Genomic DNA, 25,112 nt, shown 5'->3' on the forward strand with positions numbered 1-25,112 from the left:
AGCCTGAGTTTCTCTCCATTTTACATTCTGCTGCCAGATTAATCTTTCTGAAGCATTTGCATTCTTCTTAGACAGTGCTAATAATCATATTCCTAGCTTGAAAAATTTAAAGCTTTTTATTTCATTAACTTCAAAATCCTCTGTGAAATTCACTGCAAATTAAAGAAACGATTGGCATTTTATCTGCAAAAATCTGAAAAGTGAAAGGTTTCACTCTCTTTAAGGTCATTTGAAGCACTCAGAAATTCAAGAGGGGACTTGTCTGAACCACATTCCAGGTACAACTGTCTTTTTAAAGTGCCAAGAGTGGTCAAAGAATCATACCTGGCCACAGGGAACATAAGTATCTTGGAGAACAGAAAAGTAGGTGTTCTCTGTTCCCCAGGACAATTTTCTCTCCCTTCCTTTCTGGCCTCCATATTTCCCCTCCCCCCAGTTTGACTCCCTAGTTGACAGTGTTCATAGCAGATTCCTTTATAATACCCCCAAGCTTATTTTTGAGATATTTTCATTGTTAGAAGACAGCAAAAGTGAAAGCACTTAGAAGTGCAGCTTTTTTTCTTTTTACCCTATTTAAGAACTCTGAATTGGCTCTTTTCAATAGATTGAGCTGAAAATGTTTAATTTGCTACACTGCCTTTTATTTACAGATTTAGAGAGCAAAAAAAGTTCTGGTCATCATCAAGGGTCCCTTGGCACAAAAAAGATCTGGGGTCACCTCAGCAACCCTTTTCATGGCCACCCTATCTCCCATACTTCACATCCCATTTTCTTGCTTCACTCTTTTTTTCTCTTAGCTTTTATTAACATATTTTACTTATCTGTCTTATTTGTGTGCCTGCCTCTCCCATGGGAACATAAGCTCCTTGAGGGCAGGAATCTTCAGTTATTTTGTTCACTGCTGCATCCCTGGCATCCAGAACAGTGCTTGGCAGAATAGAAATTTAATAAATACTTGTTGGACAAATGAACAAAAAGGCAACAGAACTGCAAACAAACCATCTTTATTAAAAACTATCAATATAATATAAAAATAGCTTCAACCATATAGAATATAGAAGTACAACTCTACAAAATTATTTCCAGAGTTTAGTGTATAGATTAAAGTTTTAGTAACATTTAATAATACATTAAAAAATATCCATGCATAAATCCTTTTGTAAGTGTTTAGTGCTGAATACTTTTTCTTAGCTTTCCAACATTTTGTATAGTAGCAGGTATGATTTAGCTGACTCCATGGTTTTGAACCAATGGATATTTAATAATAATAATAAAAAATGGTGGTACTGGTGGGAGAAGCCAATACTTTTATAGCACTTAACATGTGCCAGGCACTATTTAGATGGAAATCACGAAGACAACAAATAATTATTCACAATATTATTTTCAAGAATGTTCAAAGTAGCCAAACCTAGTAAATTAGTTTCACAGCTTTTCCCCTTTGTATCACAAATATAAACAAGCAGGCACTGCAACTGCCCATCTTGCCAGTACTGCATCATCATGAAGGGTCCCTTGACACAAATAAGGACTATGCCCTCTCTAACCTGACAGAGAAAAACAAAAGAGAGATAAAGAAAGAGAGTGGGGTCGCCTTAGAATCTAAAATGTAAGTTAAATAGATGATGTTGGTAAGACAGCACTTGATTTAATTTTTTCATGTTGGTTATATAGTCTATTGCATTATAGCCTTTGATGAAAAAGAACATTTGAAGGAACTCATAAAATCCAACTTAGAATGTTTCTGCATCTGCTCAAGAATTCTTTGTCCTCTTTATTTAATGAAGTGGCAGATAGGTACTTTCTGTCCAAAAATCAGATTGATCTACTTTCAGATGTGAACCTGAACATATATGGAAAAATGGGCAGCTAAGTTTATTTATAATGCTTACTTTGATATCCATGTAGAGATAAACGCCAAGATAATATTTGATTTTATTTCTTAAAAATGCAGGAGTTCCTGTTGTGGCTCAGCAGTAACAAACCCAACTAGTATTCATGAGGACTCGGGTTCAATCCCAGCCCTCGCTCAGTGGGTTAAGGATCCGGCGTTGCTGTGAGCTGTGGTATAGGTCGTAGACATGGCTTGGATCCCTTGTTGCTGTGGCTGTGTGGCACAGGTGGGCAGCTGCAGCTCCAATTCAACCCCTAGCCCAGGAACTTCCATATGCCACAGGTGCAGCCCTTTAAAAAAAAAAAAAAAGGCAATGTCTCTGCAACATGGACATTATAAGCACATCTACAATACTGCAAAGGACTTTGCCCTTACTAAGATCAGTAGTCTATGTCTTTTTTTTTCCTCCCTTTTGTCCTTTTTCAGGCCGCACTGCAGCATATGGAGGTTCCCAAGCTAGGCGTCCAATCAGAGCTACAGCTGCTGGCCTACACCAGGGCCACAGCAACACCAGATCTGAGCTGTATCTGCAACCTACACCGCAGCTCATGGCAACATTGGATCCTTAACCCACTGAGCAGGGCCAGGGATTGAAATCGCAACCCCATGGTCACGAGTCGGATTCATTTCTGCTGTGCCACAATGGGAACTCCTGCTATGTCTTTTTATTTCAGTTATTAAGAGGTGGTTTCATGATTCTTTGACACTAGGAAAAGCAGTTCAACAGATCAAAAGTTCATTAAATGAAACAGAAAAAGTCCCCGATGATAGAATCCCAAGTCTAGTTCAGTCTGTTTGAAAATCTGTGATCAATAGTTGCATTTATGAATAATTCTCATGATTAAAAATAGTTCATGGTATTTTTAGGGGACTTATCAGAAACTTAGGACATTTACTAAATATTCTTAATGATATCTTAATACATATGCACACGAGTAGTCCTAAGACAGTGGTGGAGTCTATCTAACATTTGACCAATACTGTAATCTTAAGGGGAGGATATTTCAAGCCATTTTCTACATTTCGAGAACTGATGTTCCCTGTCCTGTTTGAATGCTAAAATTAAAGCCCACAAGTCACTAAAGGGACAAATAGAGTGGTTTGCACCTTGAATGTTGGGTGAAAAATCTCTTAAACTGATAATAGAAGGATAACAGTGTCTTTGTTATGAAACCAAATATTTCACATGGTGCACCCATTACATTTTGCAGTTAGTTCTGACTAAGCTGAAGGGCTCTCATGTGAGGTAGGGCAAAGGCAGAGACCAGCTTTAGATGTACTGGCATCATTTACTTTCCAAAGCTAAGTACTGAAGAAGGAAGAACCCAGTAATATAAAGTCTTGGGGGCATGTGAGACTTCAGGAGAATCCTGAAGTGTCAATTAAAAATAGTTATGGTCTACCTCTTGATTCACCAAATTCTGACAGCCAAAGAAAATTCTCATCCAATTAGTTATCTTTCTCTACTCAAGGTCAAGCAAACTATTGTTCATTAAAGTGTCCCCCTATGGAAGAACCCAATATGTAATGATCCATATTTTTAAGGCAAAATTACTATTTAACAAAAGAATTCTATAGGATTTCTGAAGTCATATCTTTCAGTGTTTTCAACATGATTAGGTTTTTTAAAGATTTACATACAACTTTCCTAAAATTCATGAACTTGTATAAAATGTGTGCGTATACCTGAATATATTTCAACAGAGAAAAACGATGAAAGTTATGGACAAATATTTTAAAAATTATATCCTAGTCAAAATAGGGCTAACCTGAAAGAGTACAGAAAATCAAATAAATTTAAAAAGAGGTTTAATTCTCACTTCTCTCTTACTGCACAGTGAGATATCTACTGAAACACTTAAAGATAAGTATCTGATCTAAGAAGGAATTAGTACTTGGACATTACAAATTCAGGTACTGACCATTAGGCAAGAGGGGGAAAAAACCACACATTTTACTCTTAAGAGGGACTTTAGACACCTCAAAGCAATCATTTAATTTGTACACAAAAATTCTGAGCCCAGAGAGGTACAAAACTTTCTCATGGTCATAGCACTAGTCACTTACAGAACCTGGTCACCTCCTCCCAACTTCATGATTGTTTTGCTAGATATCAGTATTAGTCTTGAGTGAAATACACAATGAATTGGGTATTTTTCTAAGATAATAATCCTTATATCAGTTTTACATAAAACGCATTACATTATTTCAAACTAGTAAATAAATTAATATTATAAACCAAAATGGAAATAAGTTAATTTCTTCTTCCTGTTTTGATCAAGTATCGTCTTCAAAAGTCTGATAATGAGATTCAGTGCATCAAATCCAAGAGTGTGTCATTTCAGTCTTGAAGAATATTATGTTGAGTATTGAACATTGAAAAGAACTTAAACCATATCTCTTTGTAAATATATTTTAGCAATTCTACCACTGCTCAATAGCCTGTGCACAAGGTAGCCATGCATCAAGCTGACACGGCTACAGGGTTAATCCAAAGAACAATTTAAAGGCCATTTCAATGGCAATTTCTGTAACTGAGTCATGAAAACAGACATAAAGTTCTTGAAGTTTGGGATGAAGAAAGAGTCTCCTGTAGAGGAAAAGAACACACTCATTTCAGAAATTCCAAAAACAAAAAACAAAGGGAAAAACTCCCAACTCTTTAATTTACTTAATTTTTTTTGTTTGAGAAAGAATCTCTAGTGAATTAAAAAAAACCCCATTAATCTAAATCTACAATGGATAGAAATGCAGCTAGATTTATTTTTAAATAAAAAATATATGCCTGAGGTCAATTACTTTTATTTTTCCTGAGTGTAAAAAGTCTACTTTATCTTTATGTATAACCATAGCCCTCAGTTTTTAAACATTAAATTTAGTCATAATTATCACAATATGGCTAATAGTGTACAATAATTTTAAGTACAATAGTTATTAGACCTTGAGTTGGGATTCACACTGAAACTTGTCTCAGAAAGTTAACATTTTAGTCTATTTAATCAATACTAATGTATACGAATCAAACCACTGAAATCAAGAGTAGTTCTGGAGTTCCCGTCGTGGCGCAGTGGTTAACGAATCCGACTAGGAACCATGAGGTTTCGGGTTCGATCCCTGGCCTTGCTCAGTGGGTTAAGGATCTGGCGTTGTCGTGAGTTGTGGTGTAGGCTGCAGATGTGGCTTGGATCCTGAGTTGCTGTGGCTCTGGCGTAGACTGGCAGCTACAGCTCCGATGCAACCTCTAGCCTGGGAACCTCCATATTCTGTGAGAGTGGCCCAAGAAATCGCAAAATGCCAAAAAACAACAACAACAAAAAAGAGTAGTTCTGTCTGATTTCCTTAAATTTCTTTATTCTATGATGATCAGCATCATCATAATTTAACATCTATTGATTCTTTCAGTTCCAATTGTGAATGTGTTTAAGGCTCCACTGCACACCTACACATATGTCTCACTGGTCTTATCTCTATTCTTTCTTACGTCCACACCATTCCATTGCTGCTCCCAGCTGGATCTTCCAATAGCACAGCTCTGCTCATGTGACACTGAGTTGAGATCATGCTGATGCTCTCAGGCTTGACTGATTACACATCAGAATCACAAGAGAGCTTACTAAAAATACAAAGTCCCACTCACACAGATTCTGGTTCAGCAGGTCTAGGGTAGGGTGCAGGCACCTCTGAATAATAAGTGACTTGGGTGATTCTAAATTTCATGGACCAGCACATGGGAATTACTGCTTTGGATAACATTTGTAAAGTGTTTGGTGTACGGCTCAGTACTGAATGGTAGGTGTCCAGTGACATTAGCCCCACTTAACTATGTGTTTTTTCCTCCATCAATTCTCTACGTAACTCAAAGAACCATCAGTGGCTCAATATTTCCCTCAAAATCAATTCCTTGGTCAGGAATTGAAGGCTCTCTGCAGTGGTCCTAACTTAGCTTTCCAGCTTGATCTTTCACTTCATCTTTGTACATGCCATCCATGCCACCCCTCTACCATCCCGGCAAACCACAGTACTCACTGCCATGCCTTATGATTTCCCTGTTTGGGTCTTTATTCATCCAATCCTTTCTCTAGAATGCTCTATACAAATCCAATGCATCTCTTAAACCGGATCAAATGGAATCTTTAAGCCTTTCTTTGTAATCCCAGCTTAGATTTCTACCCCACTCCTCAGAATTCCCAGAGCATTGGGTTGTATCACCTAATTTACTATATACAGCCATCTATCTATCTATCTCTATCCATCTATCATTCTAGTGAGGGGGGCAAGAGATTATAAACAAACAAGAAAATTAAGAATAAAGGGGTGATAGAACAGAGAATAACTGAGCGGGCACTTTAATGTAGGAAAGAGGAACGAGATCATGGATCATGTCTATGACAGGAAATGACATGCTAGCGCCAGTCTGAATATCCATGAGCCAGATATGCAAAGGTTAAGAAATAAAATATCCTACAAAGAAGGAACAGCAGGACAGCAGGAACAAAACTGGACTGGTGCCAGTGTGGCTGTGCAGTGTGTGGAGGAGAGTGATAGGAGGCGAGAACTGGGAGGTGAGCAGGGGCCAGGTAGGGCAGGGTCTTGTAGTTGGTTGGGGGTAGGGAGGAGGAGAAGGAATAGGAAGAGGGAAAGAAAGGAAGAGAAAGGGAAGAGAAGTAGAGACAGAGGGAAGCAAATAGCAGTGAAAGTGTGGACTCATGTGACCTTTCAGTATATTACTAATTTGATTGTGTAAGAGAACGGAATATGTTTCTTTTTTTCTTTTCTTTTCTTTTCTTTTTCCTCGCTTTTTAGGGCCACACCTATGGCATATGGAGGTTCCCCAACTAGGGGTCAAATCCGAGCCAGCGGGATCTGAGCCTCGTCTGTGACCTACATCACAGCTCACGGCAACGCCAGATCCTTAACCTACTGAGCGAGGCCAGGGATCGAACCCGTATCCTCACAGTTCCTAATCAGATTCGTTTCTGCTGTGCCACAACGGGAACTCCAAGTTTCTTCTTTTAATACTAAGCGAATTGGGAGAAATTTAAAGGCGATACTTAGTAACTAAAATAAAATTCTAAAATACATTAATATATTATAGTTAGGTTAATAATCCCATGCCTACATGTTAAAATGTTTATCTCTTCTACTACTTTTTTAGCACTTTAAAATATTTCTTGCCACTTACCCTACTACCCAGTAAGCCATAACTGGTGGTGTTTTTCTCTGATCAGTCCAGTTTTCATGTGAGCATTCAAACAACACACCGTGTTCTTTCACAGGGTTAAGAGAAGACACTGAATTTGTAGAACCTGAATGATCTCTACCACTGAGTGCTTTCTTTCTCTGTAAATTAATAGGTATTGTTAGTATTAACTGGCATGACTAGCATTACTTTGAAATGTTTTCATACATAGAATTGAATTGGCTGATCTTCATACTTTAAGTGCCTGCAATGACATTCTCCTCCTGACCTGCAGGAAAATTTCCACTCTTCTTCATACTTACTTTAAATACCATCTCCTAAAAGAGACTTTATGGATTAAGAGTATATTGACTTTCCAAGGGGACATTTTGCTGACAGCCCTACATTATCAGTATTTATACTCTATTATATTAGCAATTTATAGGTTTGTCTTCCCCGTATATTATAATCTTGTTTTTAGCATAGACACAATATGCTATCCATCTCTGTGTTCTTTGAAAGAAGCTATGTACACAGGAGATGCTTAATGAACAGATAGATGACTAATGAATTACTAAATGAATAGATAATTCTGTAATATACTTAAAACGCATATACTTTAAGCAGTATTATCTCTTCCTCTGAAACATACTCTAAATTTCCCACTGATTAGATCATTAACAAAACAATGACTCATTTGGAATCTAAAGACTTTTTGTAAGGCTCAGGCCGAAACAGTGGAGTGATTCTTCATTCTTCTTTCTCTCAAAATCCTTATCTAAGACATCAGCAAATCCTTTTAATTCATCCTCCAAAATATTATCTTAGATCCAGAATCCACTGTCATTTCTTGCTTTGAGAATTTCCATAGCTCCCAACTGATCCATGCCTCCACCTTTGCTACCCTGCAAGCTGGTTCACAGCAGCCTGAGTGATCCTTTCAAAACTATAAATCATGTCCCTCCTTTGCTCGGAACTGCCCAAGGACTTCCCATCTTCCTCAGAACAAAGCCCTCAGTCTATCAGGCCATGCATGATCTGGCCTGCTACCTGTGCCATCTCATGTTTTTGCTCTTCCTTCTGTCTGACAGCTCTCCCTCCAGATTTGCCACAAGCCTTGGTCCCTGGCTTCATTCAGGTCTCTGTTTAAGTGTTACTTGACAAGATTGGAGGGATCTTTTAAAATAGTAACCCCCACCTCCGACTGTTGTCTCATTATTCCTCTTAAAATTTATCCTACCTGAAATATTACACTGCTGCTAATTCATTAGCCACTCCTATTAGCATATAGGCTTCAAGAGGAAAAAGACTTTGTTTTGTTCACTGCTATATCCCCAGCATCTAGAATAGTATCCAGTGCATAGTAGGTACCTCAGTATTTATAATATGGGGAAGGCTAATTTATATTAATAAATAAGTTAATGAAATATACCCTTACAGAATCTATCAGAATGCTAAAAAGGAAAGGAGGAGCATAAGAATGCAAAATACATAGATATATTGTCAAACATAACATTTTGCTGACTAAGAATTTCTGATAGCAGGCAGAAGCCCTATAATACAAAGAATTTTATTGCTGAATGAGTCCTAAGAGATGAAATAATTCAGCTCACTCACTTTATTGGTGAGGAAATAGGTAGAGCTGAGGCTCAGTCCTGGATTCTCTACACCCAGCCCAATGTTCTTCCACATTTAAACCTAAGTGTTTCACAAATTTGGCATCCTTAGTACATGTGCTATACATATTACAATCATTTCCAGGGAGTTTTTGTTTTCGGTTTTTTTTGGCTGTGTGATATTTGACCAGTCACAAATAAGACTTCTGCATGTTTATCCTTTTCAGAAATCAACACTTATCTTTCCCCTCTATTAAAACTATCTAATTGACATTTTAATTGTATACAACATTACTACTTAATCAGAAGGTACAACATTAAGTGAAACTTCATCCTGGATTGAAAAGCAAGCAAGCAACCAACCGACCAACTGGCTGAAGCATTTATAACAGTATTGTGTCTACTGCTGTAGTTTATCCCATTATATTCCAAAATACTTTATATTGCTGGTTGAATACTTAAAGAATTATCAGTTACCAAATGGTGGGAGATAGCCTGTTCAAGTAATGCTTGAGACACAGATATCAAATATGGGAGGCAAATTTATACTACAAACCACTATATTCTACTTTTGCTATAGGAAAACACAGGTCCACCATTTCCTGACATAGTAATTTGGGATATCGAACTCAGAATTATAACAAAGCTTTGAAGTTAAGTACTGTGGGTACTTTGACATTCAAGTTACGTTAGGTGACTATTAAAGTAAATGAAAACACTCATTGCTGGACATACTAATTAAAGAGTTTTTTTAGAGAGAATATTTAGGGATCTGGAAATAAAATTGACAGCAAAATATATTCATAGTAGTGCCCTACCTCTTCAACCAATGTCTGTTGGAAAATTGCACGAATGGAGAGACAACACTGATGGAAATTCTTTATAAGTTGAGGGTGGATAGAACCGCTTAGCTGTGCCACCTCTTCATGGGTAGGAGTAATAAAGATCCCTTGCACTGTTTCTAAGGCAACATAGTGGAAAAGTGTATTCTCAGGACCAGATGTCAATCTTGAAAAACAAACAAACAACAACAACCAAAAGATATTTAAGTCAACTTAAAAATGTTATTTCCTTTTGAATTTTATAGCCATCTAATAAGCTTTCAACTGCAACATTATATTAGGAGTGTAATTAGGGAAGGGAAACTAGGCCAAACATTTAATTCCCTCTTCCTCCTTATCTGAAATACAAGCTAGGGTTATTATCAGTTCCCTTAATGGAGGCAAATGCTACACATTATGCAAGGATAAACACCAATTTATTTGTGAGTAACTTAATCATCCTTTTGTTAAACAACCCAAATTAGCTAAACCCCCTTTTTCCATGGTTGGTAATGAATAACTCAGCCCGTGTCTATACGCCATAAACAAGGTATCAGTCTTGGGTAGACCACATATAAAAGCACCTTCCAACGAACTAAACATTTCTGTTAGTAGCATCAAAGTGTCTTGCCACAATTGTCAAACTGATGATCTGGAAGAAAAATAGAGTCGTTATTACCAACTGCAAAGCTAGGTTAGTATTCTAGATACCATGGCAATTACTAGTAGTATCCTACTACTGCTCATCATTACAGTCTTCCTTCTTTTCTATGTTCTCTTACTATTTTCTTCTTCTTTTTCATTCCTTTTTTTTTTCTTTGCTTTTTAGGGCCACACCCATGGCATATAGAAATACCCAGGCTAGGGGTCGAATCAGAGCTGTAGCCACCAGCCTACACCACAGCCACAGCAACACCAGATCCCAGCTACATCTGCAACCTACACCACAGCTCATGAAAATGCTGGGTCCTTAACCCACGGAGCGAGTCCAGGGATTGAACCCACATCTTTGCAGATACTAGTCAAATTTGTTTCCATTGAGCCATGACAAGAACTCCTCTCTTACTATTTATACTTCTCCACTCTTCTCCATCCTTTCTTCTGCTATTGAGGTATCAGACAGACCAGAGGAACAAATAATTATTCCTTATTTCTATCAGTAGTAAGAAGAGCTAAGAAACAACAATAGCAACAATGAAATAATGGCAATAGTTATGATATACTGAATGCCCTCTATGTGCCAGAGTAGGTGCTTTAAAATATCTTAGATTTAATTCTCATAATGACAATAGAAGATACTATCCTATTTTTTTTTTTCTTTTTGAGGCTGCACCCGCAGTATATGGAGGTTCCCAGGCTAGGGGTCCAATCGGAGCTACAGCTGCTGGCTTACACCACAGCCACAGCAATGCAGGATCCGAGCCATGTCTGTGACCTACACTACAGCTCATGGCAACGCCAGATCCTTAACCCACTGAGAGAGGCCAGGGATTGAACCCACAACCTCATGGTTCCTAGTCAGATTTGTTTCCACTGTGCCTGGATGGGAACTCCTACTATCCTAATTTTAACCATGAGGAAGTCACTGTTCAGAGGACTTGGATTAAACTGTTTGAGGTCACAAAGCAAAGTGTTAGGCATAGCTGACTTGGAAGCCTACTCTACTACACCTTGCTTTTCCCTGATTGGCAATTTAAATATACAGACAGCAATTTCCCATCTGCAACTCAAACACTAAAGCTGCCCTATTCTCATTCTAATGACTATTGAAAAAATTTGTATGGTTGATTTTTTTTTTAATGCTATAGCAGAGGCAAAGCAAAGGCATATTAGCCTAAATACCACCTCAATCATCCACACTAGCCAAATTCCTGTTAAACTGTTTATTAGACAGCAAGAATAACTTATCACTGACTTATGGCCTTGATTCTCTTTAGAGACCAGAGATAGGCAGAAAAGGAGATCATCTTCCAATTTTTCTCATACTTTTCCACAGGACGGCTGGCTCATTAACAACTGGTGGCTGATATTTTTTCAATCAAGTAAAAAACAATCAAAATGGAAAAAAAAAGTTATAACTATTTAAAAAAGGAAATAATTTGAAACATACATTTTACTGATTTATTTTTTTGGCTGAACCTGTGGCATGTGGAAGTTCCCAGGCCAGGGCTTGAACCTGGGCCACAGCAGCAACCCAAGCAATAGTAGTAGCAACACTGGACCCTTAACCCACTGAACTACCAGGGAATTCTCTAAAACATGTATTTTAATCCTGAGGTCTTCAAATTCAAGAAAAGATACAGACTGGAAATGACTTTTTTCTTTTTTGACCACCCCTTAGCGTATGGAGTTCCTGGGCCAGGGATCAGATCTGAGCAACAGTTGCAACCTACACCAGATCCTTTAACCCACTGTGCCAGGCCAGGGATCAAACCTATGTCCTGGTGCTGCAGAGATGCTGTTAATCCCATTGCGCCACAGTTGGAACTCATGGAAATGATTCTTTCAAAAAGAGCTATTAATAAGATTCCTATTTAGGGAGGATTAGGATTAACATCTGTCTTAACTTCTTTAATTTTCTTTCAACCCTACAACACAGTGAGCAGGTATGGTTCAAAAAAACCATGAATTAACCCAGTGTGTATTAACTCACTCAATGTATAAACTGAAAGTTTAAAAAACACCAAACGAGCAATTATACAATGGGAAGACAAATATTTGTTTTTTTAAAAAAGCAGATTAAATCAGATTTATTCTTTAGAAAGTTCACTCCAACAGCAGAGAATAGATTCAGGGTAGGCTGGGAAATGGGGGATGGGGGCCTGTGGTAATACAACCAGGTGAGAGAAAGAGAGCCTGAACCAGATGGGATCATTAGGGGTTGAATGGATTCAAGAATTATTAGAATGCAGAACAGATAGGATTTGGTTACTGAATAAAATGTTTTCGATACATTTTTAGTATGCTATATATTTTTATTTTATAAAAACATACTTATAAATTAGGATAATATATTACCCACCAGTAATATAGTAAGTTTATATCACACTTTTAAAATTAACTACATATATAGCACAGGGAACTATATCTAATCTCTTGTGATAGAACATAATAGAAGATAATATGAAAAAAATGTGTATATATGTGTGTGTGTGTGTGTGTGTATGACCGGGCCACTTTGCAGTACAGCAAAAATTGACACAACATTGTAAACCAGGAGTTCCCCTTGTGGCTCAGTGGGTTAAGAACCCAACTAGTATCCATGAGGATGCGGGTTCGATCTCTGACCTCTCTCTGTGGGTTAAAGGATCTGGCATTGCCATGAGCAGTGTAGGTTGCAGATGAGGCTTAGCTATGGCATTGCTGTCACTGTGCCATAGTCCGGCAGCTGCAGCTTCAATTTGACCCTTAGCCTGGGGACTTTCATGTGCCACTGGTGCACCTGTTAAAAAACAAACAAAAAAAAACTACATTGTACACATTGTAAATCAACTATAATTAAAAAATTTTTTTAATAAAAAAAGATTAAATGGAAAAAAAATAAAATTTAATTACATAGTTTGGACGACAGCTATGTTCACCACTATACCACCCCATGTTGCTAACTACTTAGTTTGAACATCTTTCCATGTTAATAAAGAGAATAAATAGGCACCTTTTAAAATAAGGGCACCTATAATTTACATCACATATTAATTTATATTTAATCTTAATATTAATATAAATTTATGTTAGGTTATAGATTTGGAAAAGAGTTTCCTTTTACTAGAGATAAGGCCAAAATAATACACATACATGTTTAAAAAATAATATATGGAGGTAATAAAATTTCAGAGTGGTAGTTTTTGTTAAATGGAAGACTACAGCTTTGGAAAGGTATTTCAGGCTTCCACAAAAGGTCTGATTTATACTTCTTTTTAAAAAACATTTTTAATTATTAAAAATTAAACATAATGTCAGCATTATACCAAATTTTAACACATGAGATTTCCAATGAATTATTTCATGCAGACAAGTTACTTTGTTTTTGCCCTAACTTCAGGAAAAAAGCTTTTCCAAATATATAACTCTGAGATACATATTTGAACTTATTCTAAAATGTTTCAATGATTAAGAAGGTGATAGCTCAACTTTTTTTGTGTGAATTCTATTTATATATGTTTATTTTTTCAAATAAAACTGTAAAATTGAGGAGTTCCCATTGAGGCTTAGTGGAAACGAATCTGACTAGTATCCACGGGGACACAGGTTCAATCCCTGGCATTCATCATTGGGTTAAGGATCTAGTGTTGCTGTGGCTGTGGTGTAGGATGGTGGCTGCAGCTCCGATTCAACCCCTAGCCTGGGAATCTCCATATGCCATGGGTGCAGCCCTAAAAAAGAGACCCCCCCCAAAAAATTGTGCAATTGAGTTTGTCACACTAATTGATCCCACATACGATGTCATAATTAAATACCAGACAAAAGTCAGGCAGACCTGCTTGTCACCACTTTGCTATACAATAAGATGGGAATATGCAACATTTTATACTTTAATTAAATTGTAGTTTAAGTTGCTAAACATATTCCCCTCAGTTCCTTTTACATCAGAATTCCCTACTCACTGTAACTCTGAGGTTTCACCTGTTTTCTTAAAAGGATGTTATAGCCTCAGTTCCCTGGTCCCAGACTCCGTGAGGGAGATGTGTAGGGAGGAATTTGCTAGGGAGGACTCTTGGGAACAACAGCTATAGGGGGGAATGTGAAGCAGGACTGAGCAGAGGGGGAAGCTGATCTACACTGTAGCAGAGACAGAGGTCTTAGCAGACACCAGGGGAACTCTGCAGCTGGAATGGTCTTCCAGAGTTGTCTTGAATTTAAGCAACGGCCAAGCCATTGTACTCACTTAACTGTTAGTCATTGGATGTGGGCTACCCCAGGGAGAGGTTGTGTAACCTTGGTGGAGTCAGCAAGCTTTCAAGCAAGGCAAGACCAGGGTAAGGACTCAGCATGAGCCACTAGCAGCCATCACTCTCAAGCCCTGGGAATGAGTACCTGAGGCTAAGGAGTATCTTCAGCCACCACAGCATCCACCAGAGTCTAAAAATAATAACCTCTAATTCAAAAGGAAGCTTACCTGTGGGAGAGAGATAAAGAGGGGTTTTTACTTTTTTTGGGGGGGAGGTTCTTTTTAGGTCTGCACCCATGTGTACGGAAGTTCCTAGGCTAGGGGTCAAGGCTAGGGGTCAAATTAGAGTTGTAGCTGCTGGCCTATGGCCACAGCCACAGCAACGCAGGATCTGAGCCGTGTCTGCAACCTACCTACACCACAGCTCACGGCAATGCCAGATCCTTAGCCCACTGAGGAAGGCCAGGAATCGAACCTGTATCCTCATGGATACTAGTTGGGTTTGTTACTGCTGAGCCATGGCAGAAACTCTGACTTTCACATTTTGAAGTATTTGTAAGTTTTTTACTTCTTATGAGTGTGTTTCCTATACATGTAATGTAAAACATTAGAGAAATAACATAGCTATATCTTTTACATGTAAGGCATATCATAATTAAATCTATTGATTAAAATCTCAATATGTTAGGGAATCGTATTTTTTCATTGTAAAATTTCCACAAAGACACAAAGTGAAAAAGAATATAACAAGGAAGTTTCTTACTTCATTGTGTTATACATTTCCAATTCTTTTTCTGACAGATCTTTTTTCAAGTTTCCCAAATGAAATGGATTTGGAAGAGTAGACTTCTTTTTAGTTACCTGAAAAGTATAGTTAAGTAGATAAGTTTATATCTAAGAATGGAATAAAACAGCAGAAATAATGTAAAATCTAAAAATCCTTAGGACAACTACTTACTATTTTGCAATGTTTCCTTTAAATACTTTCAATGCTAACTCGTACCTCTTGGTTTACCCTTTATTAACAGTGACCCCAGGGCCACGTCATGAGGACATGATAATTCTCCTTGTAAACATCCTACCAGAGCTATTACCAAATTTTGTTACAATTTATATGTCAGCATACCTGTCTGCCTCTCTAGACTCTGCACTCCTCCATCAGCTTGTGGAGGTTCCCAGGCCAGGGACTGAACCCATGCCATAGCAGTGACTCAAGCTACTGCAGTGATAATGCTGGATCCTTAATCTGCTGAGCCACCAGGGAAGTCTCATCTTTCTATCTCCTTTGTGTAGCAAAGCCCTTGACACATAGTAGGTATTTGATCAATATTTCTTGAATGACTGAATCTTAGAGTATATTTAATTCAACTTCTTTTAAGAGCTGCTCATGGCTCCTTAAGCCTATCCAAGTCCTCTTAGACTATATTCCCTACTAGTTTCACACACTGGGATAGTGAGTACCACCATGTGAGTACTTCCAAAATACACCCATGCAGGGCTCCAAGAGTGCCCTATTGTTTGGAATTAAGAGATCAATCTATGGTCATCTATGCCACACACTCAGAATCTCATATTTTATTTGTGCTCCTCCTCAGACCCCTTTTTCTCCATGCCTTGTCTGACATCACCGCTATCCACCAAATGATAAGCTTCCAAAATCTTTTGAAAGAACAGGATCACTAGAATAAGTATGAAGCCTCCCAGGGTGATTTCTTGGATAGTCATTTGGATATGGTTATGGTATTTACATGGAAAAACAATGAACATTCTGAAAAAAGACTGTTTTCTTTGTTTTATAGCCATATCTGACTATGGAGACCTGACCTTCACAGGTGCAGATTAAAAAAAAAAAAAGAAAACTCAGAGTTCCTGCTGTGGCAAAATCTCTGCAGCATCTCTGCAGTGCCAGGGTGCAGGTTTGATCCCCAGCTAGTACGGTGGGTTAAAGGGTCCAGCACTGCCACAGCTGTGACACAGATTGCAACTGTGGCTCAAATCTGATTCCTGGACCAGGAACTCCATGTGCTGTGGGACAGCCAAAAAAGAAAAAAAAAAAAATACTGCTCTATAAAAAAAAAAAGGATAACACACAATAAATATTCATATACATATACTTTTTCTAAGTTTCTAATTCTCTTTTTTGTTTCTGCAGAACATTTTTTTGGCTATTTAGTCAGATCAGCCCCTAAATGTCCCACAAGTAGGATGTTATCACTGTGAATACAGAAGAAAGACATGAACATGAAAAGTAGGATTAAAAAGTTTCCCTACTTGTAATTAATGTCAAGTAGATGTTCTAGCTGTTAAGGGGCTAATATTTTATAACTTGGTATTTAATTCTATTTTTGGTCCTAGATCACTGATTTGCCATCAGTGACTAAAACTACCAGTAGTTCAAATGAAGAATGATCTGCCATTAAAAATTGTCTTGCAGGAGTTTCTGCTGTGGCACAGGGGGTTTAGGATCCACCATTACCTCTGTGGTGGCTTGGGTCACTGCTGAGACATGGGTTCAATCCCCAACCAGTGCAACGGATTAAGGATCTGGCATTGCTATAGCTGTGGTGTAGGTTACAGCTATAGCTCAGATTTGATCCCTGGCCTGGGAACTTTCATGTGCTGAGGGTGTGGCCAAAAAAAAAATTATCTTGCAATTGTAAAACAAGGAAAGGAGAGACAGCTTAGGTCCCAGAACATATTCACTTGAATGAACACACACCTTAAGCAAGGCCCCACTTTCTTCTGAACCATCAGAACCTTGAGATGCTCTTTGCTTCTGTGCTGCATCCAGGGTAGCATGGGGGCTCAAGCCAACGCCTTCTCTACCTTCACAACCACTGTCAGATCCTCCACTTCGGGAAGGACTGGGCTTACGTGTCTTTAAGGAATAGTCACCAAAAAGAGTTCTTCTGCATGTTGGAGAGGTTGCTACTTTGGAAGTAGCTTGCAGCCTATTGAGGATGGGTGACGTCGTCAAATTATCTAACTTTTCATGTGATCCAGCAAGGAACCAGTCAGCACAAGACAAACAGGGGCTTGGAGAAGAGGCTAGCCGTTCATTTATGCGGGAATCTACCCCTTCCAGCTGGTGAAGAGTTGTTTTGACCTGATCCACATATATACAGTCTGGTCCAGGATTCCCAATAGCTTTGGATGTACAGCCTCCAGCTTCTAATAGTACACATAACATATAATGTCTCTATAAGAAAAAAATTATTACATAGGTTTAGCTACATGAAAATATTTTATGTAACATGCATGTATAAATTTGTGAATAATAAGTACATGTGAGCATATGGCATAATCATGTGATTATTAAAAACTCCTCCCTTCCCTTCACAGTTATTGCAAGGCTTTTTTTTTTTTTTTTTTTTTAAAGGACGCATCAATGGCATATGGAAGTTCTTGGGCCAGGGAATGAATCTGAGCTGCAACTTCAAACTACACTGCAGCTGCAGCAATGCCAGATCCTTTAACTCACTGAACTGGGCTAGGGATTGAAAAATCACCTCTGCAGGGACCTAAGCTAATGCAGGTGGATTCTTAATCCACTATGCCACAGTGAAAGCTCCTCTGAATGCTTCCTGATCACCCCTGAAAACAAATCTCACTTTGCCTTATTCTGATATACCATCAACTGCTACTTTGGTGTGGAATTCCTTAAGGTAGCTTTCAAAAAGCCTCAATAATCAGTAGTCCTTTCATTTACAATCACATATTTTTCTGCTTCTGATTCTGTATTCTTTTCATGTCTCTATTTCCTAAAACAACCCAGAAGATAAAACCCCTAGTTTTATAGAAATTAAAACAAAAGATCTTAAAATGTTAAAATATTATCTTGGGTTTCAGTAATAATTTCTCTACGAGTATTAAATGGATGCAAAACAAAAGAAATAGGGATATAACATTTTCTTAAATAGTAGTAGCTGACATGCTTGTAATTTTAAATTATCATTTTTGCCTGTGTATTTTATTTAGATGGTCAGTAAATGGCAAAAGAAAAAAAAAAAAAACCCAAGAAAGAAACTAAGGTAAACTTACCAAGCCAACAATTAGCAAAAAATATCTCCCTTCAGGTTCCTGAAAGACTTCAGTATTTGAGTCTGTAGAATGTTGAAGGTGATGTCGAGGAAATACTTCTCTCCATATTACCAACTGACCAATTCTCTGTTTTGCTGCTAAAGGCAGTAGGCAATAGTGGCGACAGTATACAGCAATATCAATAAGATCATCCTTAGGCAAATGACTGCATATCAAATAACCCTTGAATTTAATCACAGAATAAAAGTCAACTAGTGATACAAGGCAATAATCCCATAATATATTTCTAAGAGTTTTAGGGGTATTTCCTCAGTTCAATTAAAATATTCTAGTTTCAAATGGAATAAATGAAGACACAGTTAAATGATTTTTTCCACTAGAGATCAAATATTTATGATAACAAGTTTATAACAGGTAAACTTTAGAATAAAGCAAGATCACCTCTGAGTAGCATTGGCCTAAGAATTTGGCAAGGTAACAAAAGAACTGAATTTTTTTTTAGCCATTTCTTGGGCCGCTCCCATGGCATATGGAGGTTCCCAGGCTAGGGGTCTAACTGGAGCTGTAGCCACTGGCCTACTCTACAGCCATAGCAACTCAGGATCCAAGCCGCGTCTGCAGCCTACACCACAGCTCATGGCAACGCCGTATTCTTAACCCACTGAACAAGGCTAGGGATAGAACCCACAACCTCATGGTTCCTAGTCGGATTCGTTAACCACTGTGCCACAAAGGGAACTCCAAGAACTGAATTCTGAATATGAAAAGTGGAGAAGCAGGAGTTGAGGTGGGGAGAGACTTATTTTTCACTGTGTACAGTTCTACATTGTCTGATTCTTTTTAAGATAAGACTTATATTGTGTTTAAAAATCTTTCTAAAAAATTAAATCACTTAAATTCACTTCATGCTTAATTTGCTCTACATGGAAGTTAACTACTTAATGTTGGAATATTTTCTAAAAAGATGGCTTCAACTTACCTTGTAAAATAGAGAAGACCCCAAAATTGTATACAGCCGCCTCATGTCATAGTAATCCTCAGACTGGGGGAAAAAAAACATAGTGGATATGTGTATATGTATATACACACATATGTGTATATATATAGTTCATATAAATAATATATTTCATATAAATAATATACATACATATGTATTATGATTTTTAAAAATCCTAGTTAAACTACAACTGTTAAAATGAAAATTACATTCTTTTGCCTTTTTTTTTTTAGGGCTGCACCCACGGCATATGGAGGTTCCCAGGCCAGAGGTCGAAATGGAGCTCTAGCCGCCAGCCTATACCACAGCCATAGCAACGCCAGATCCAAGCCACATCTGCGGCCTGTATCACAGCTAATGACAACACTGGGTCCTTAATCCACTGAATGAGGTCAGGGATCGAACCTGCGTCCTCATGGATACAAGTCAGATTCGTTTCCACTGAGCCATGATGCGAACTCCTGGAAATTACATTCTTTAGTGGTTGAGCTTTTTTTTGTTTTTTAATTTAAATATATTGATTTATAATGTTTCAGGTGTAGACCAGAGTGATTTAGTTATACATACATATATCATATATATATTTATTATTTTTCAGATCCTTTCTCATGAGAGGTTATTATAAGATATTGAGGAGTTCCTGTGTGGCTCAGCGGTTAATGAACCCATCTAGGATCCATGAGGATGCGGGTTCAATCCCTGGCCTCACTCAGTGGGTTAAGGATCCGGTGTTACCGTGAGCTGTGGTGTAGGTTGCAGATGTTGCTCGGATCTTGGGTGTTGCTGTGGCTGTGGTGTGGGCTGGCAGAAGTAGCTCTGATTTGACCCCTAGCCTGGGAACTTTCATATGCCACAGGTGCGGCCTCCGTTAAAAAAAAAAAAACAAACAAAAACCAAGATACTGAATATTGTTCTTTGTGCTATACAGTGGGTCCGTATAGTAACTGTCTTTTTCATAGTGCCTTCTTTAGAAATCAATATATTAATTAGAGTATTAGGCTGAAAGATAAGGTGCCTATATATTTATTTTTGATGTGAACAATCTTATTTTTGATTCTTATAAGATACTGTTGATTAGAGACATCTAAGAGTAAAACATAAGATTTGTTACTCTAAGAGGGACTGAAAGAAATCTATCATATCTATCTATGCTATCAACCTAAAATGCATCATCTAAAATATCCAATATTGGAGTTCCTGTTGTGGTGCAGCGGAAACGAATCCAACTAGCAACCATCAGGTTGCAGGTTCAATCCCTGGCCTCGCTCAGTGGGTTAAGGATCCGCTGTTGCTGTGAGCTGTGGTGTAGGTCACAGATGTGGCTAAGATCCTGTGTTGCTGTAGTTGTGGTATAGGCCGGCAGCTGTAGCTCCAATTTGACCCCTAGCCTGGGAGCCTCTATATGCTGTGGGTGCGCCCCTGGAAAAAAAAAAAAGCATAAAATATCCAATATTACCATACACTGTTTTTAAAAGTACAAATTGGTATAACCTATTTGGAGGCAACTGAATAGTATGTAAAAAAAAAATCAAATGCACATACTCTTTGAGTAATTCCACTTCTAGAAAACTATGGAAACACTTAAAGAGAATCAAGATTTTTGTACAAAAAGTTAAAAGAATTATTTGCAATATACAAAAATTGGAGAAAAGTGAAGTTTAACAATGGAAAATGCTTAAGGAGATTAGGTATGCTCATATCACAGAATATCATATATCTGTTTAAAAAAATAAGGTTTGATCTATATGAATAAGCACAAAAGATTATAGAGTACATTGTTCAGCAAAGAATGCAAGCTGTGGAACAAAATATTCACTATGATCTAAGTTTTGTTAAAAATAACAACTGCAATGATATATAAGTATGTATGTATACATGGGTTGGTGTGTATGGGGGTACTACATACGTGTCTAGAAAAGGGTCTGGAAGAAAACATTCCAAACTGCAAGAGCAGTTGTAACTGAGGATAGAACTGGGGGAGAGAGATAAGGAAGGAGGACATTTGTTTTTAATAACCATGTTTGCATTTTTACCCTATATGCATGTATTACTCTTATAATTTAAAAAACATACACACACAATGAAACCTAAGAAAAACTGAAAACTGGAAATAATCTAAATATCCCTCAAGTGGGGAAAGTATAAACATTGCGATATCTTCATACAATGGAACACTATCAGCAAGAAAAAGGACTGAACTACTGCTGTAGACAGTAACATGAATGAATCTCAAATGCATTATGCTAAGTGAGAAAGAAGTCAGAACCATTCTTTTTCATTTGTTTTGACTGCTTTTATGTCAAAGACATTCCTCGAGATGCTTTACTGTCTTCATATTTAAGAATGAGGTATTAATAAGTTCACTGGAAGCTTTCTGAGGTTATAGGAGCTCTAAGATTGGCTTCATTGTAGGTAAGCTTTGAAAAATTATTATATTTTCATTAAAAATTTTAGCTGTGATAGAATACACGTAATATAAAATTTACCAACTTTTTCTGTCTGTGTGTATGTCACTTAATGTGGGATTTCAGTTCTCAGACCAGGGACCAGGGATCGAACCTGGGCCACAGCAGTGAAAATGCCAAACCCTAACTATTAGACCACTAGGGAACTCCCTTTTTTGGGGGGCCCCCACCTTAATCATTTTTAAATGTACAGTACAGCTTAGTAGTGTCATGTACATTCACACTGTTGGACAACCCAATCTCCAGAACTCTTTTCCTCCTGCAAAAATGAAACTCAGTATCAATTAAACAACAATTCCACATTCCTCCACCCCTTCCCCCAGGCCCTAGCATCCACTCTTCTATTTTCCATCTTTATGAGTTTTACTATTTTAGGCTTTTCCTATAGATGGAATCATGCACTTTTTTATCTTTTTATAAGGGGCTTGGTTTGCCAGGTGTGGTATCCTCTGGGCTCATCCATGTTGAGGCATATGTCAGAATTTACTTCCTTTCTGGGGTGAAATCATGTTCCACTGTATGTATTTAGCATGTTTTTGTTTGTTCATTCATCTGTTGGCGGACACTGGCATTGCTTCTGTTGTGAGTGATGCTGCTGTGAACAGGGTGTGCAAATAGCTCTTCAAGATTTTGCTTTTAATTCTTTTGAGTATGCCAAGTTGCTGGGTCATGCAGTAGTTCTGTATTTGATTTGGGGGGGGGGCACCATACTATTTTGTATTGCATCCATGCTGTTTTGCATTCCCACCAAGAGTGCATGAGGGTTACAATTTTTTCTCTATCTTTAGTATCACTTGGTGTTTTCTCCTTTTTAAAAAACAGTAGCCATCCTAATGGGTGTGGGTAAGCTAGTTTATGTGTATGGTTTTGGACCGTGCTTTTTTCATAGCAAATGATCTTGAACACTGTTTCATGTCAATAGACAGTTTTCTAAATATGATTTTTAGTCGCTGTATTGTTCAACAGATTCCATAATGTGGTATTTTAATTTGTTTCCAGTAATTTTTCAGGGTATAAATAATGTTGTGCAGAACAGTCTTATAAAGAAATCTTTGTGCACATCCCTGATGTTTTCCTTAGTTGATAAGGCCCTGGAGGATGAATTCCTATGTCAGAGGGTATATATTTTTAATGTATATGCCAGACTGCTTTCTTGAAAAGTTGTATCAGTTTATATCCCTACTATAATGTGAAAGTATCATCTACTCTGAACATTATCAGACAAAATTACTTCACTATATGATCATAAATACAAGATTACCAAGAATATACATCAATTGGTTAATTCTGAGAATAGGGCTGAGAATAGGGCTGGTTTTGAAATATGAGTGTTCAAGAAAAATGCTACATTTATTTTTATTGCCTGTATTTTTCCATAAGAATGTACTCATGTAATATTTGTATAAAATAAGTATTTTAACTTCCTAATTACTATCATAGAAACTATGTATGATAGACCTAGAAACTATCATACTAAGAGAAGCTCGACAGTGAAAGAGAAACACTATATGATAGCACCCCCCCCATATTTGGAATTTTTAAAAAATGATACAAATCAACTTTTTTTGCAGAACAGAAACAGACTCACAGACTTTGAAAAACTTATGGTTACCAAAGGGGACAGGTGGGGGGTGGGTGGGAGGGATGGACTGGGGATTTGGGATTGGCATATGCCCACTGAGGTATATGGAATGATTGGCCAATGGGGCCCTGCTGTATAGCACAGAGAACTCTACCCAGTATTCTGTGATAATCTATATGGGAAAAGAGTCAGAGAGAATGGATATGTGTATATGTATGACTGGGTCACTTTGCTGTACAGCAGAAATTATCACAACCTTGTAAATTAACTCCACTTCAATAAAACTTTAAAAAATAAAAAATAAATTAAAAAATGTCAGGCTTCCCAAATTATCTACCATATGGATCAACCTATATGACATTCCAGAAAAGGTAAAACATGTGGAAAGAAACAGATCAGTGGTTGCTAGGGGCTGGGGATGGGGAGCATGCACATACCACAATTTGTTTTGTCTATTCACCTGCTGAAGTACACAAGTTATCTGAATTGTTTCCAGTCTTTGGCTATTACAAAGCTGCTATGAACACTTGTGTACAGGTCATTGCATTGATAAAGCTTTCATTTCTCTTGGGTAATTAATTAAATGGGAATAGAAAAGCAGAATCACATTGTAGGTATGTACTTAGGTAATTTAGAAACTGCAAAGTTGTTTTCCAAAGTAATTATCATTTCACATTCTCATCAACTTTTTTTCTTTTATGGATTGTGTCTTGATGTTGTATCCGAGGAATCCCAACAAATCTTTTTCTAACCATGGTTAGTCCCACTGGTCATTAAACTGATGTTCTATGAAGGCAGAAATTAAAGTTTTAATTAAACCTATTTCATATAGGTTCCTAAAACCCAGATATTTCAATACTTAAGGCCTAAACTGTCCCTAATGACTAGTATCTGTCTAAACATTCTCCACCAGTGAAAAATTTATGACCTATGAAGCATTCACCTGGTTTAAATTTCCACTATTTTTACAAACAAAATACCCTTCCGATTGCTTAGGATCTTAGTTAAGACTAAGCCACCCTTTCAAGCTAACATCACTACTACTTTACTACTTTTCAAAATATTGAATTGGTTCCTTTGCGTCCCCAAAGTTGACTAAAATTTTTCTTTTAAAACTAAGATCTCATGGACTTAAGCATATCTGATGTGTTTCAATCCAGTGCAGTTATTATCCTTATAGATGCTCAAGTGGGAGCCTCTTCAAGTTGTCTCCTGATTACTTGAACCCTAAATTAACCCTAGTAATTTTTGAAAGCTTCCTGGATATCTGGATATAACAAGACATTTCCAGGCTTATCTTGTACATTTTCAGCCCTAAGTCTGGAATCAGCCTTTTCTCATAGGGGTCTTGGTTTCCTTTAGTGAGAAATATTATTTATACACCATGGCCTGGGTACCAGTGGTGCTCTAGTGGACAGAGCTAGGAAGTACATTTCACTAGACAGATTTAGACACTTAATCATTACACATATATTACAGAACAATTTTTTCCCCCTTTTCAGCTGAACCCATAGTATATGGAAGTTTCTGGGCCAGGAATCAAATCTGAGCCATGGCTGTGACCTATGCTGCAGCTGCAATAATGCCAGATTCTTAACCCACTGCACCATAATGGAAATTCCTGAAACA

The 25,112-nt window shown here is 37.6% G+C and overlaps 1 protein-coding gene across 1 annotated transcript in view; it reads right to left on the minus strand.

The window, feature by feature from the left end:
- The window catches only part of INTU (inturned planar cell polarity protein), an 81,598-nt gene continuing 57,474 nt past the window's right edge, over nucleotides 989–25,112 (minus strand). The window contains 7 exon segments of the mRNA XM_005666876.3: nucleotides 989–4,484; nucleotides 7,077–7,234; nucleotides 9,508–9,697; nucleotides 15,162–15,259; nucleotides 17,118–17,597; nucleotides 18,440–18,661; nucleotides 19,419–19,481. Coding sequence (XP_005666933.3) covers nucleotides 4,373–4,484; nucleotides 7,077–7,234; nucleotides 9,508–9,697; nucleotides 15,162–15,259; nucleotides 17,118–17,597; nucleotides 18,440–18,661; nucleotides 19,419–19,481 — 1,323 coding nt within the window. The 3' untranslated portion in view covers nucleotides 989–4,372.

This window comes from Sus scrofa, chromosome 8 (genome assembly GCF_000003025.6).
Source record: "Sus scrofa isolate TJ Tabasco breed Duroc chromosome 8, Sscrofa11.1, whole genome shotgun sequence".
Taxonomy (NCBI): domain Eukaryota; kingdom Metazoa; phylum Chordata; class Mammalia; order Artiodactyla; family Suidae; genus Sus; species Sus scrofa.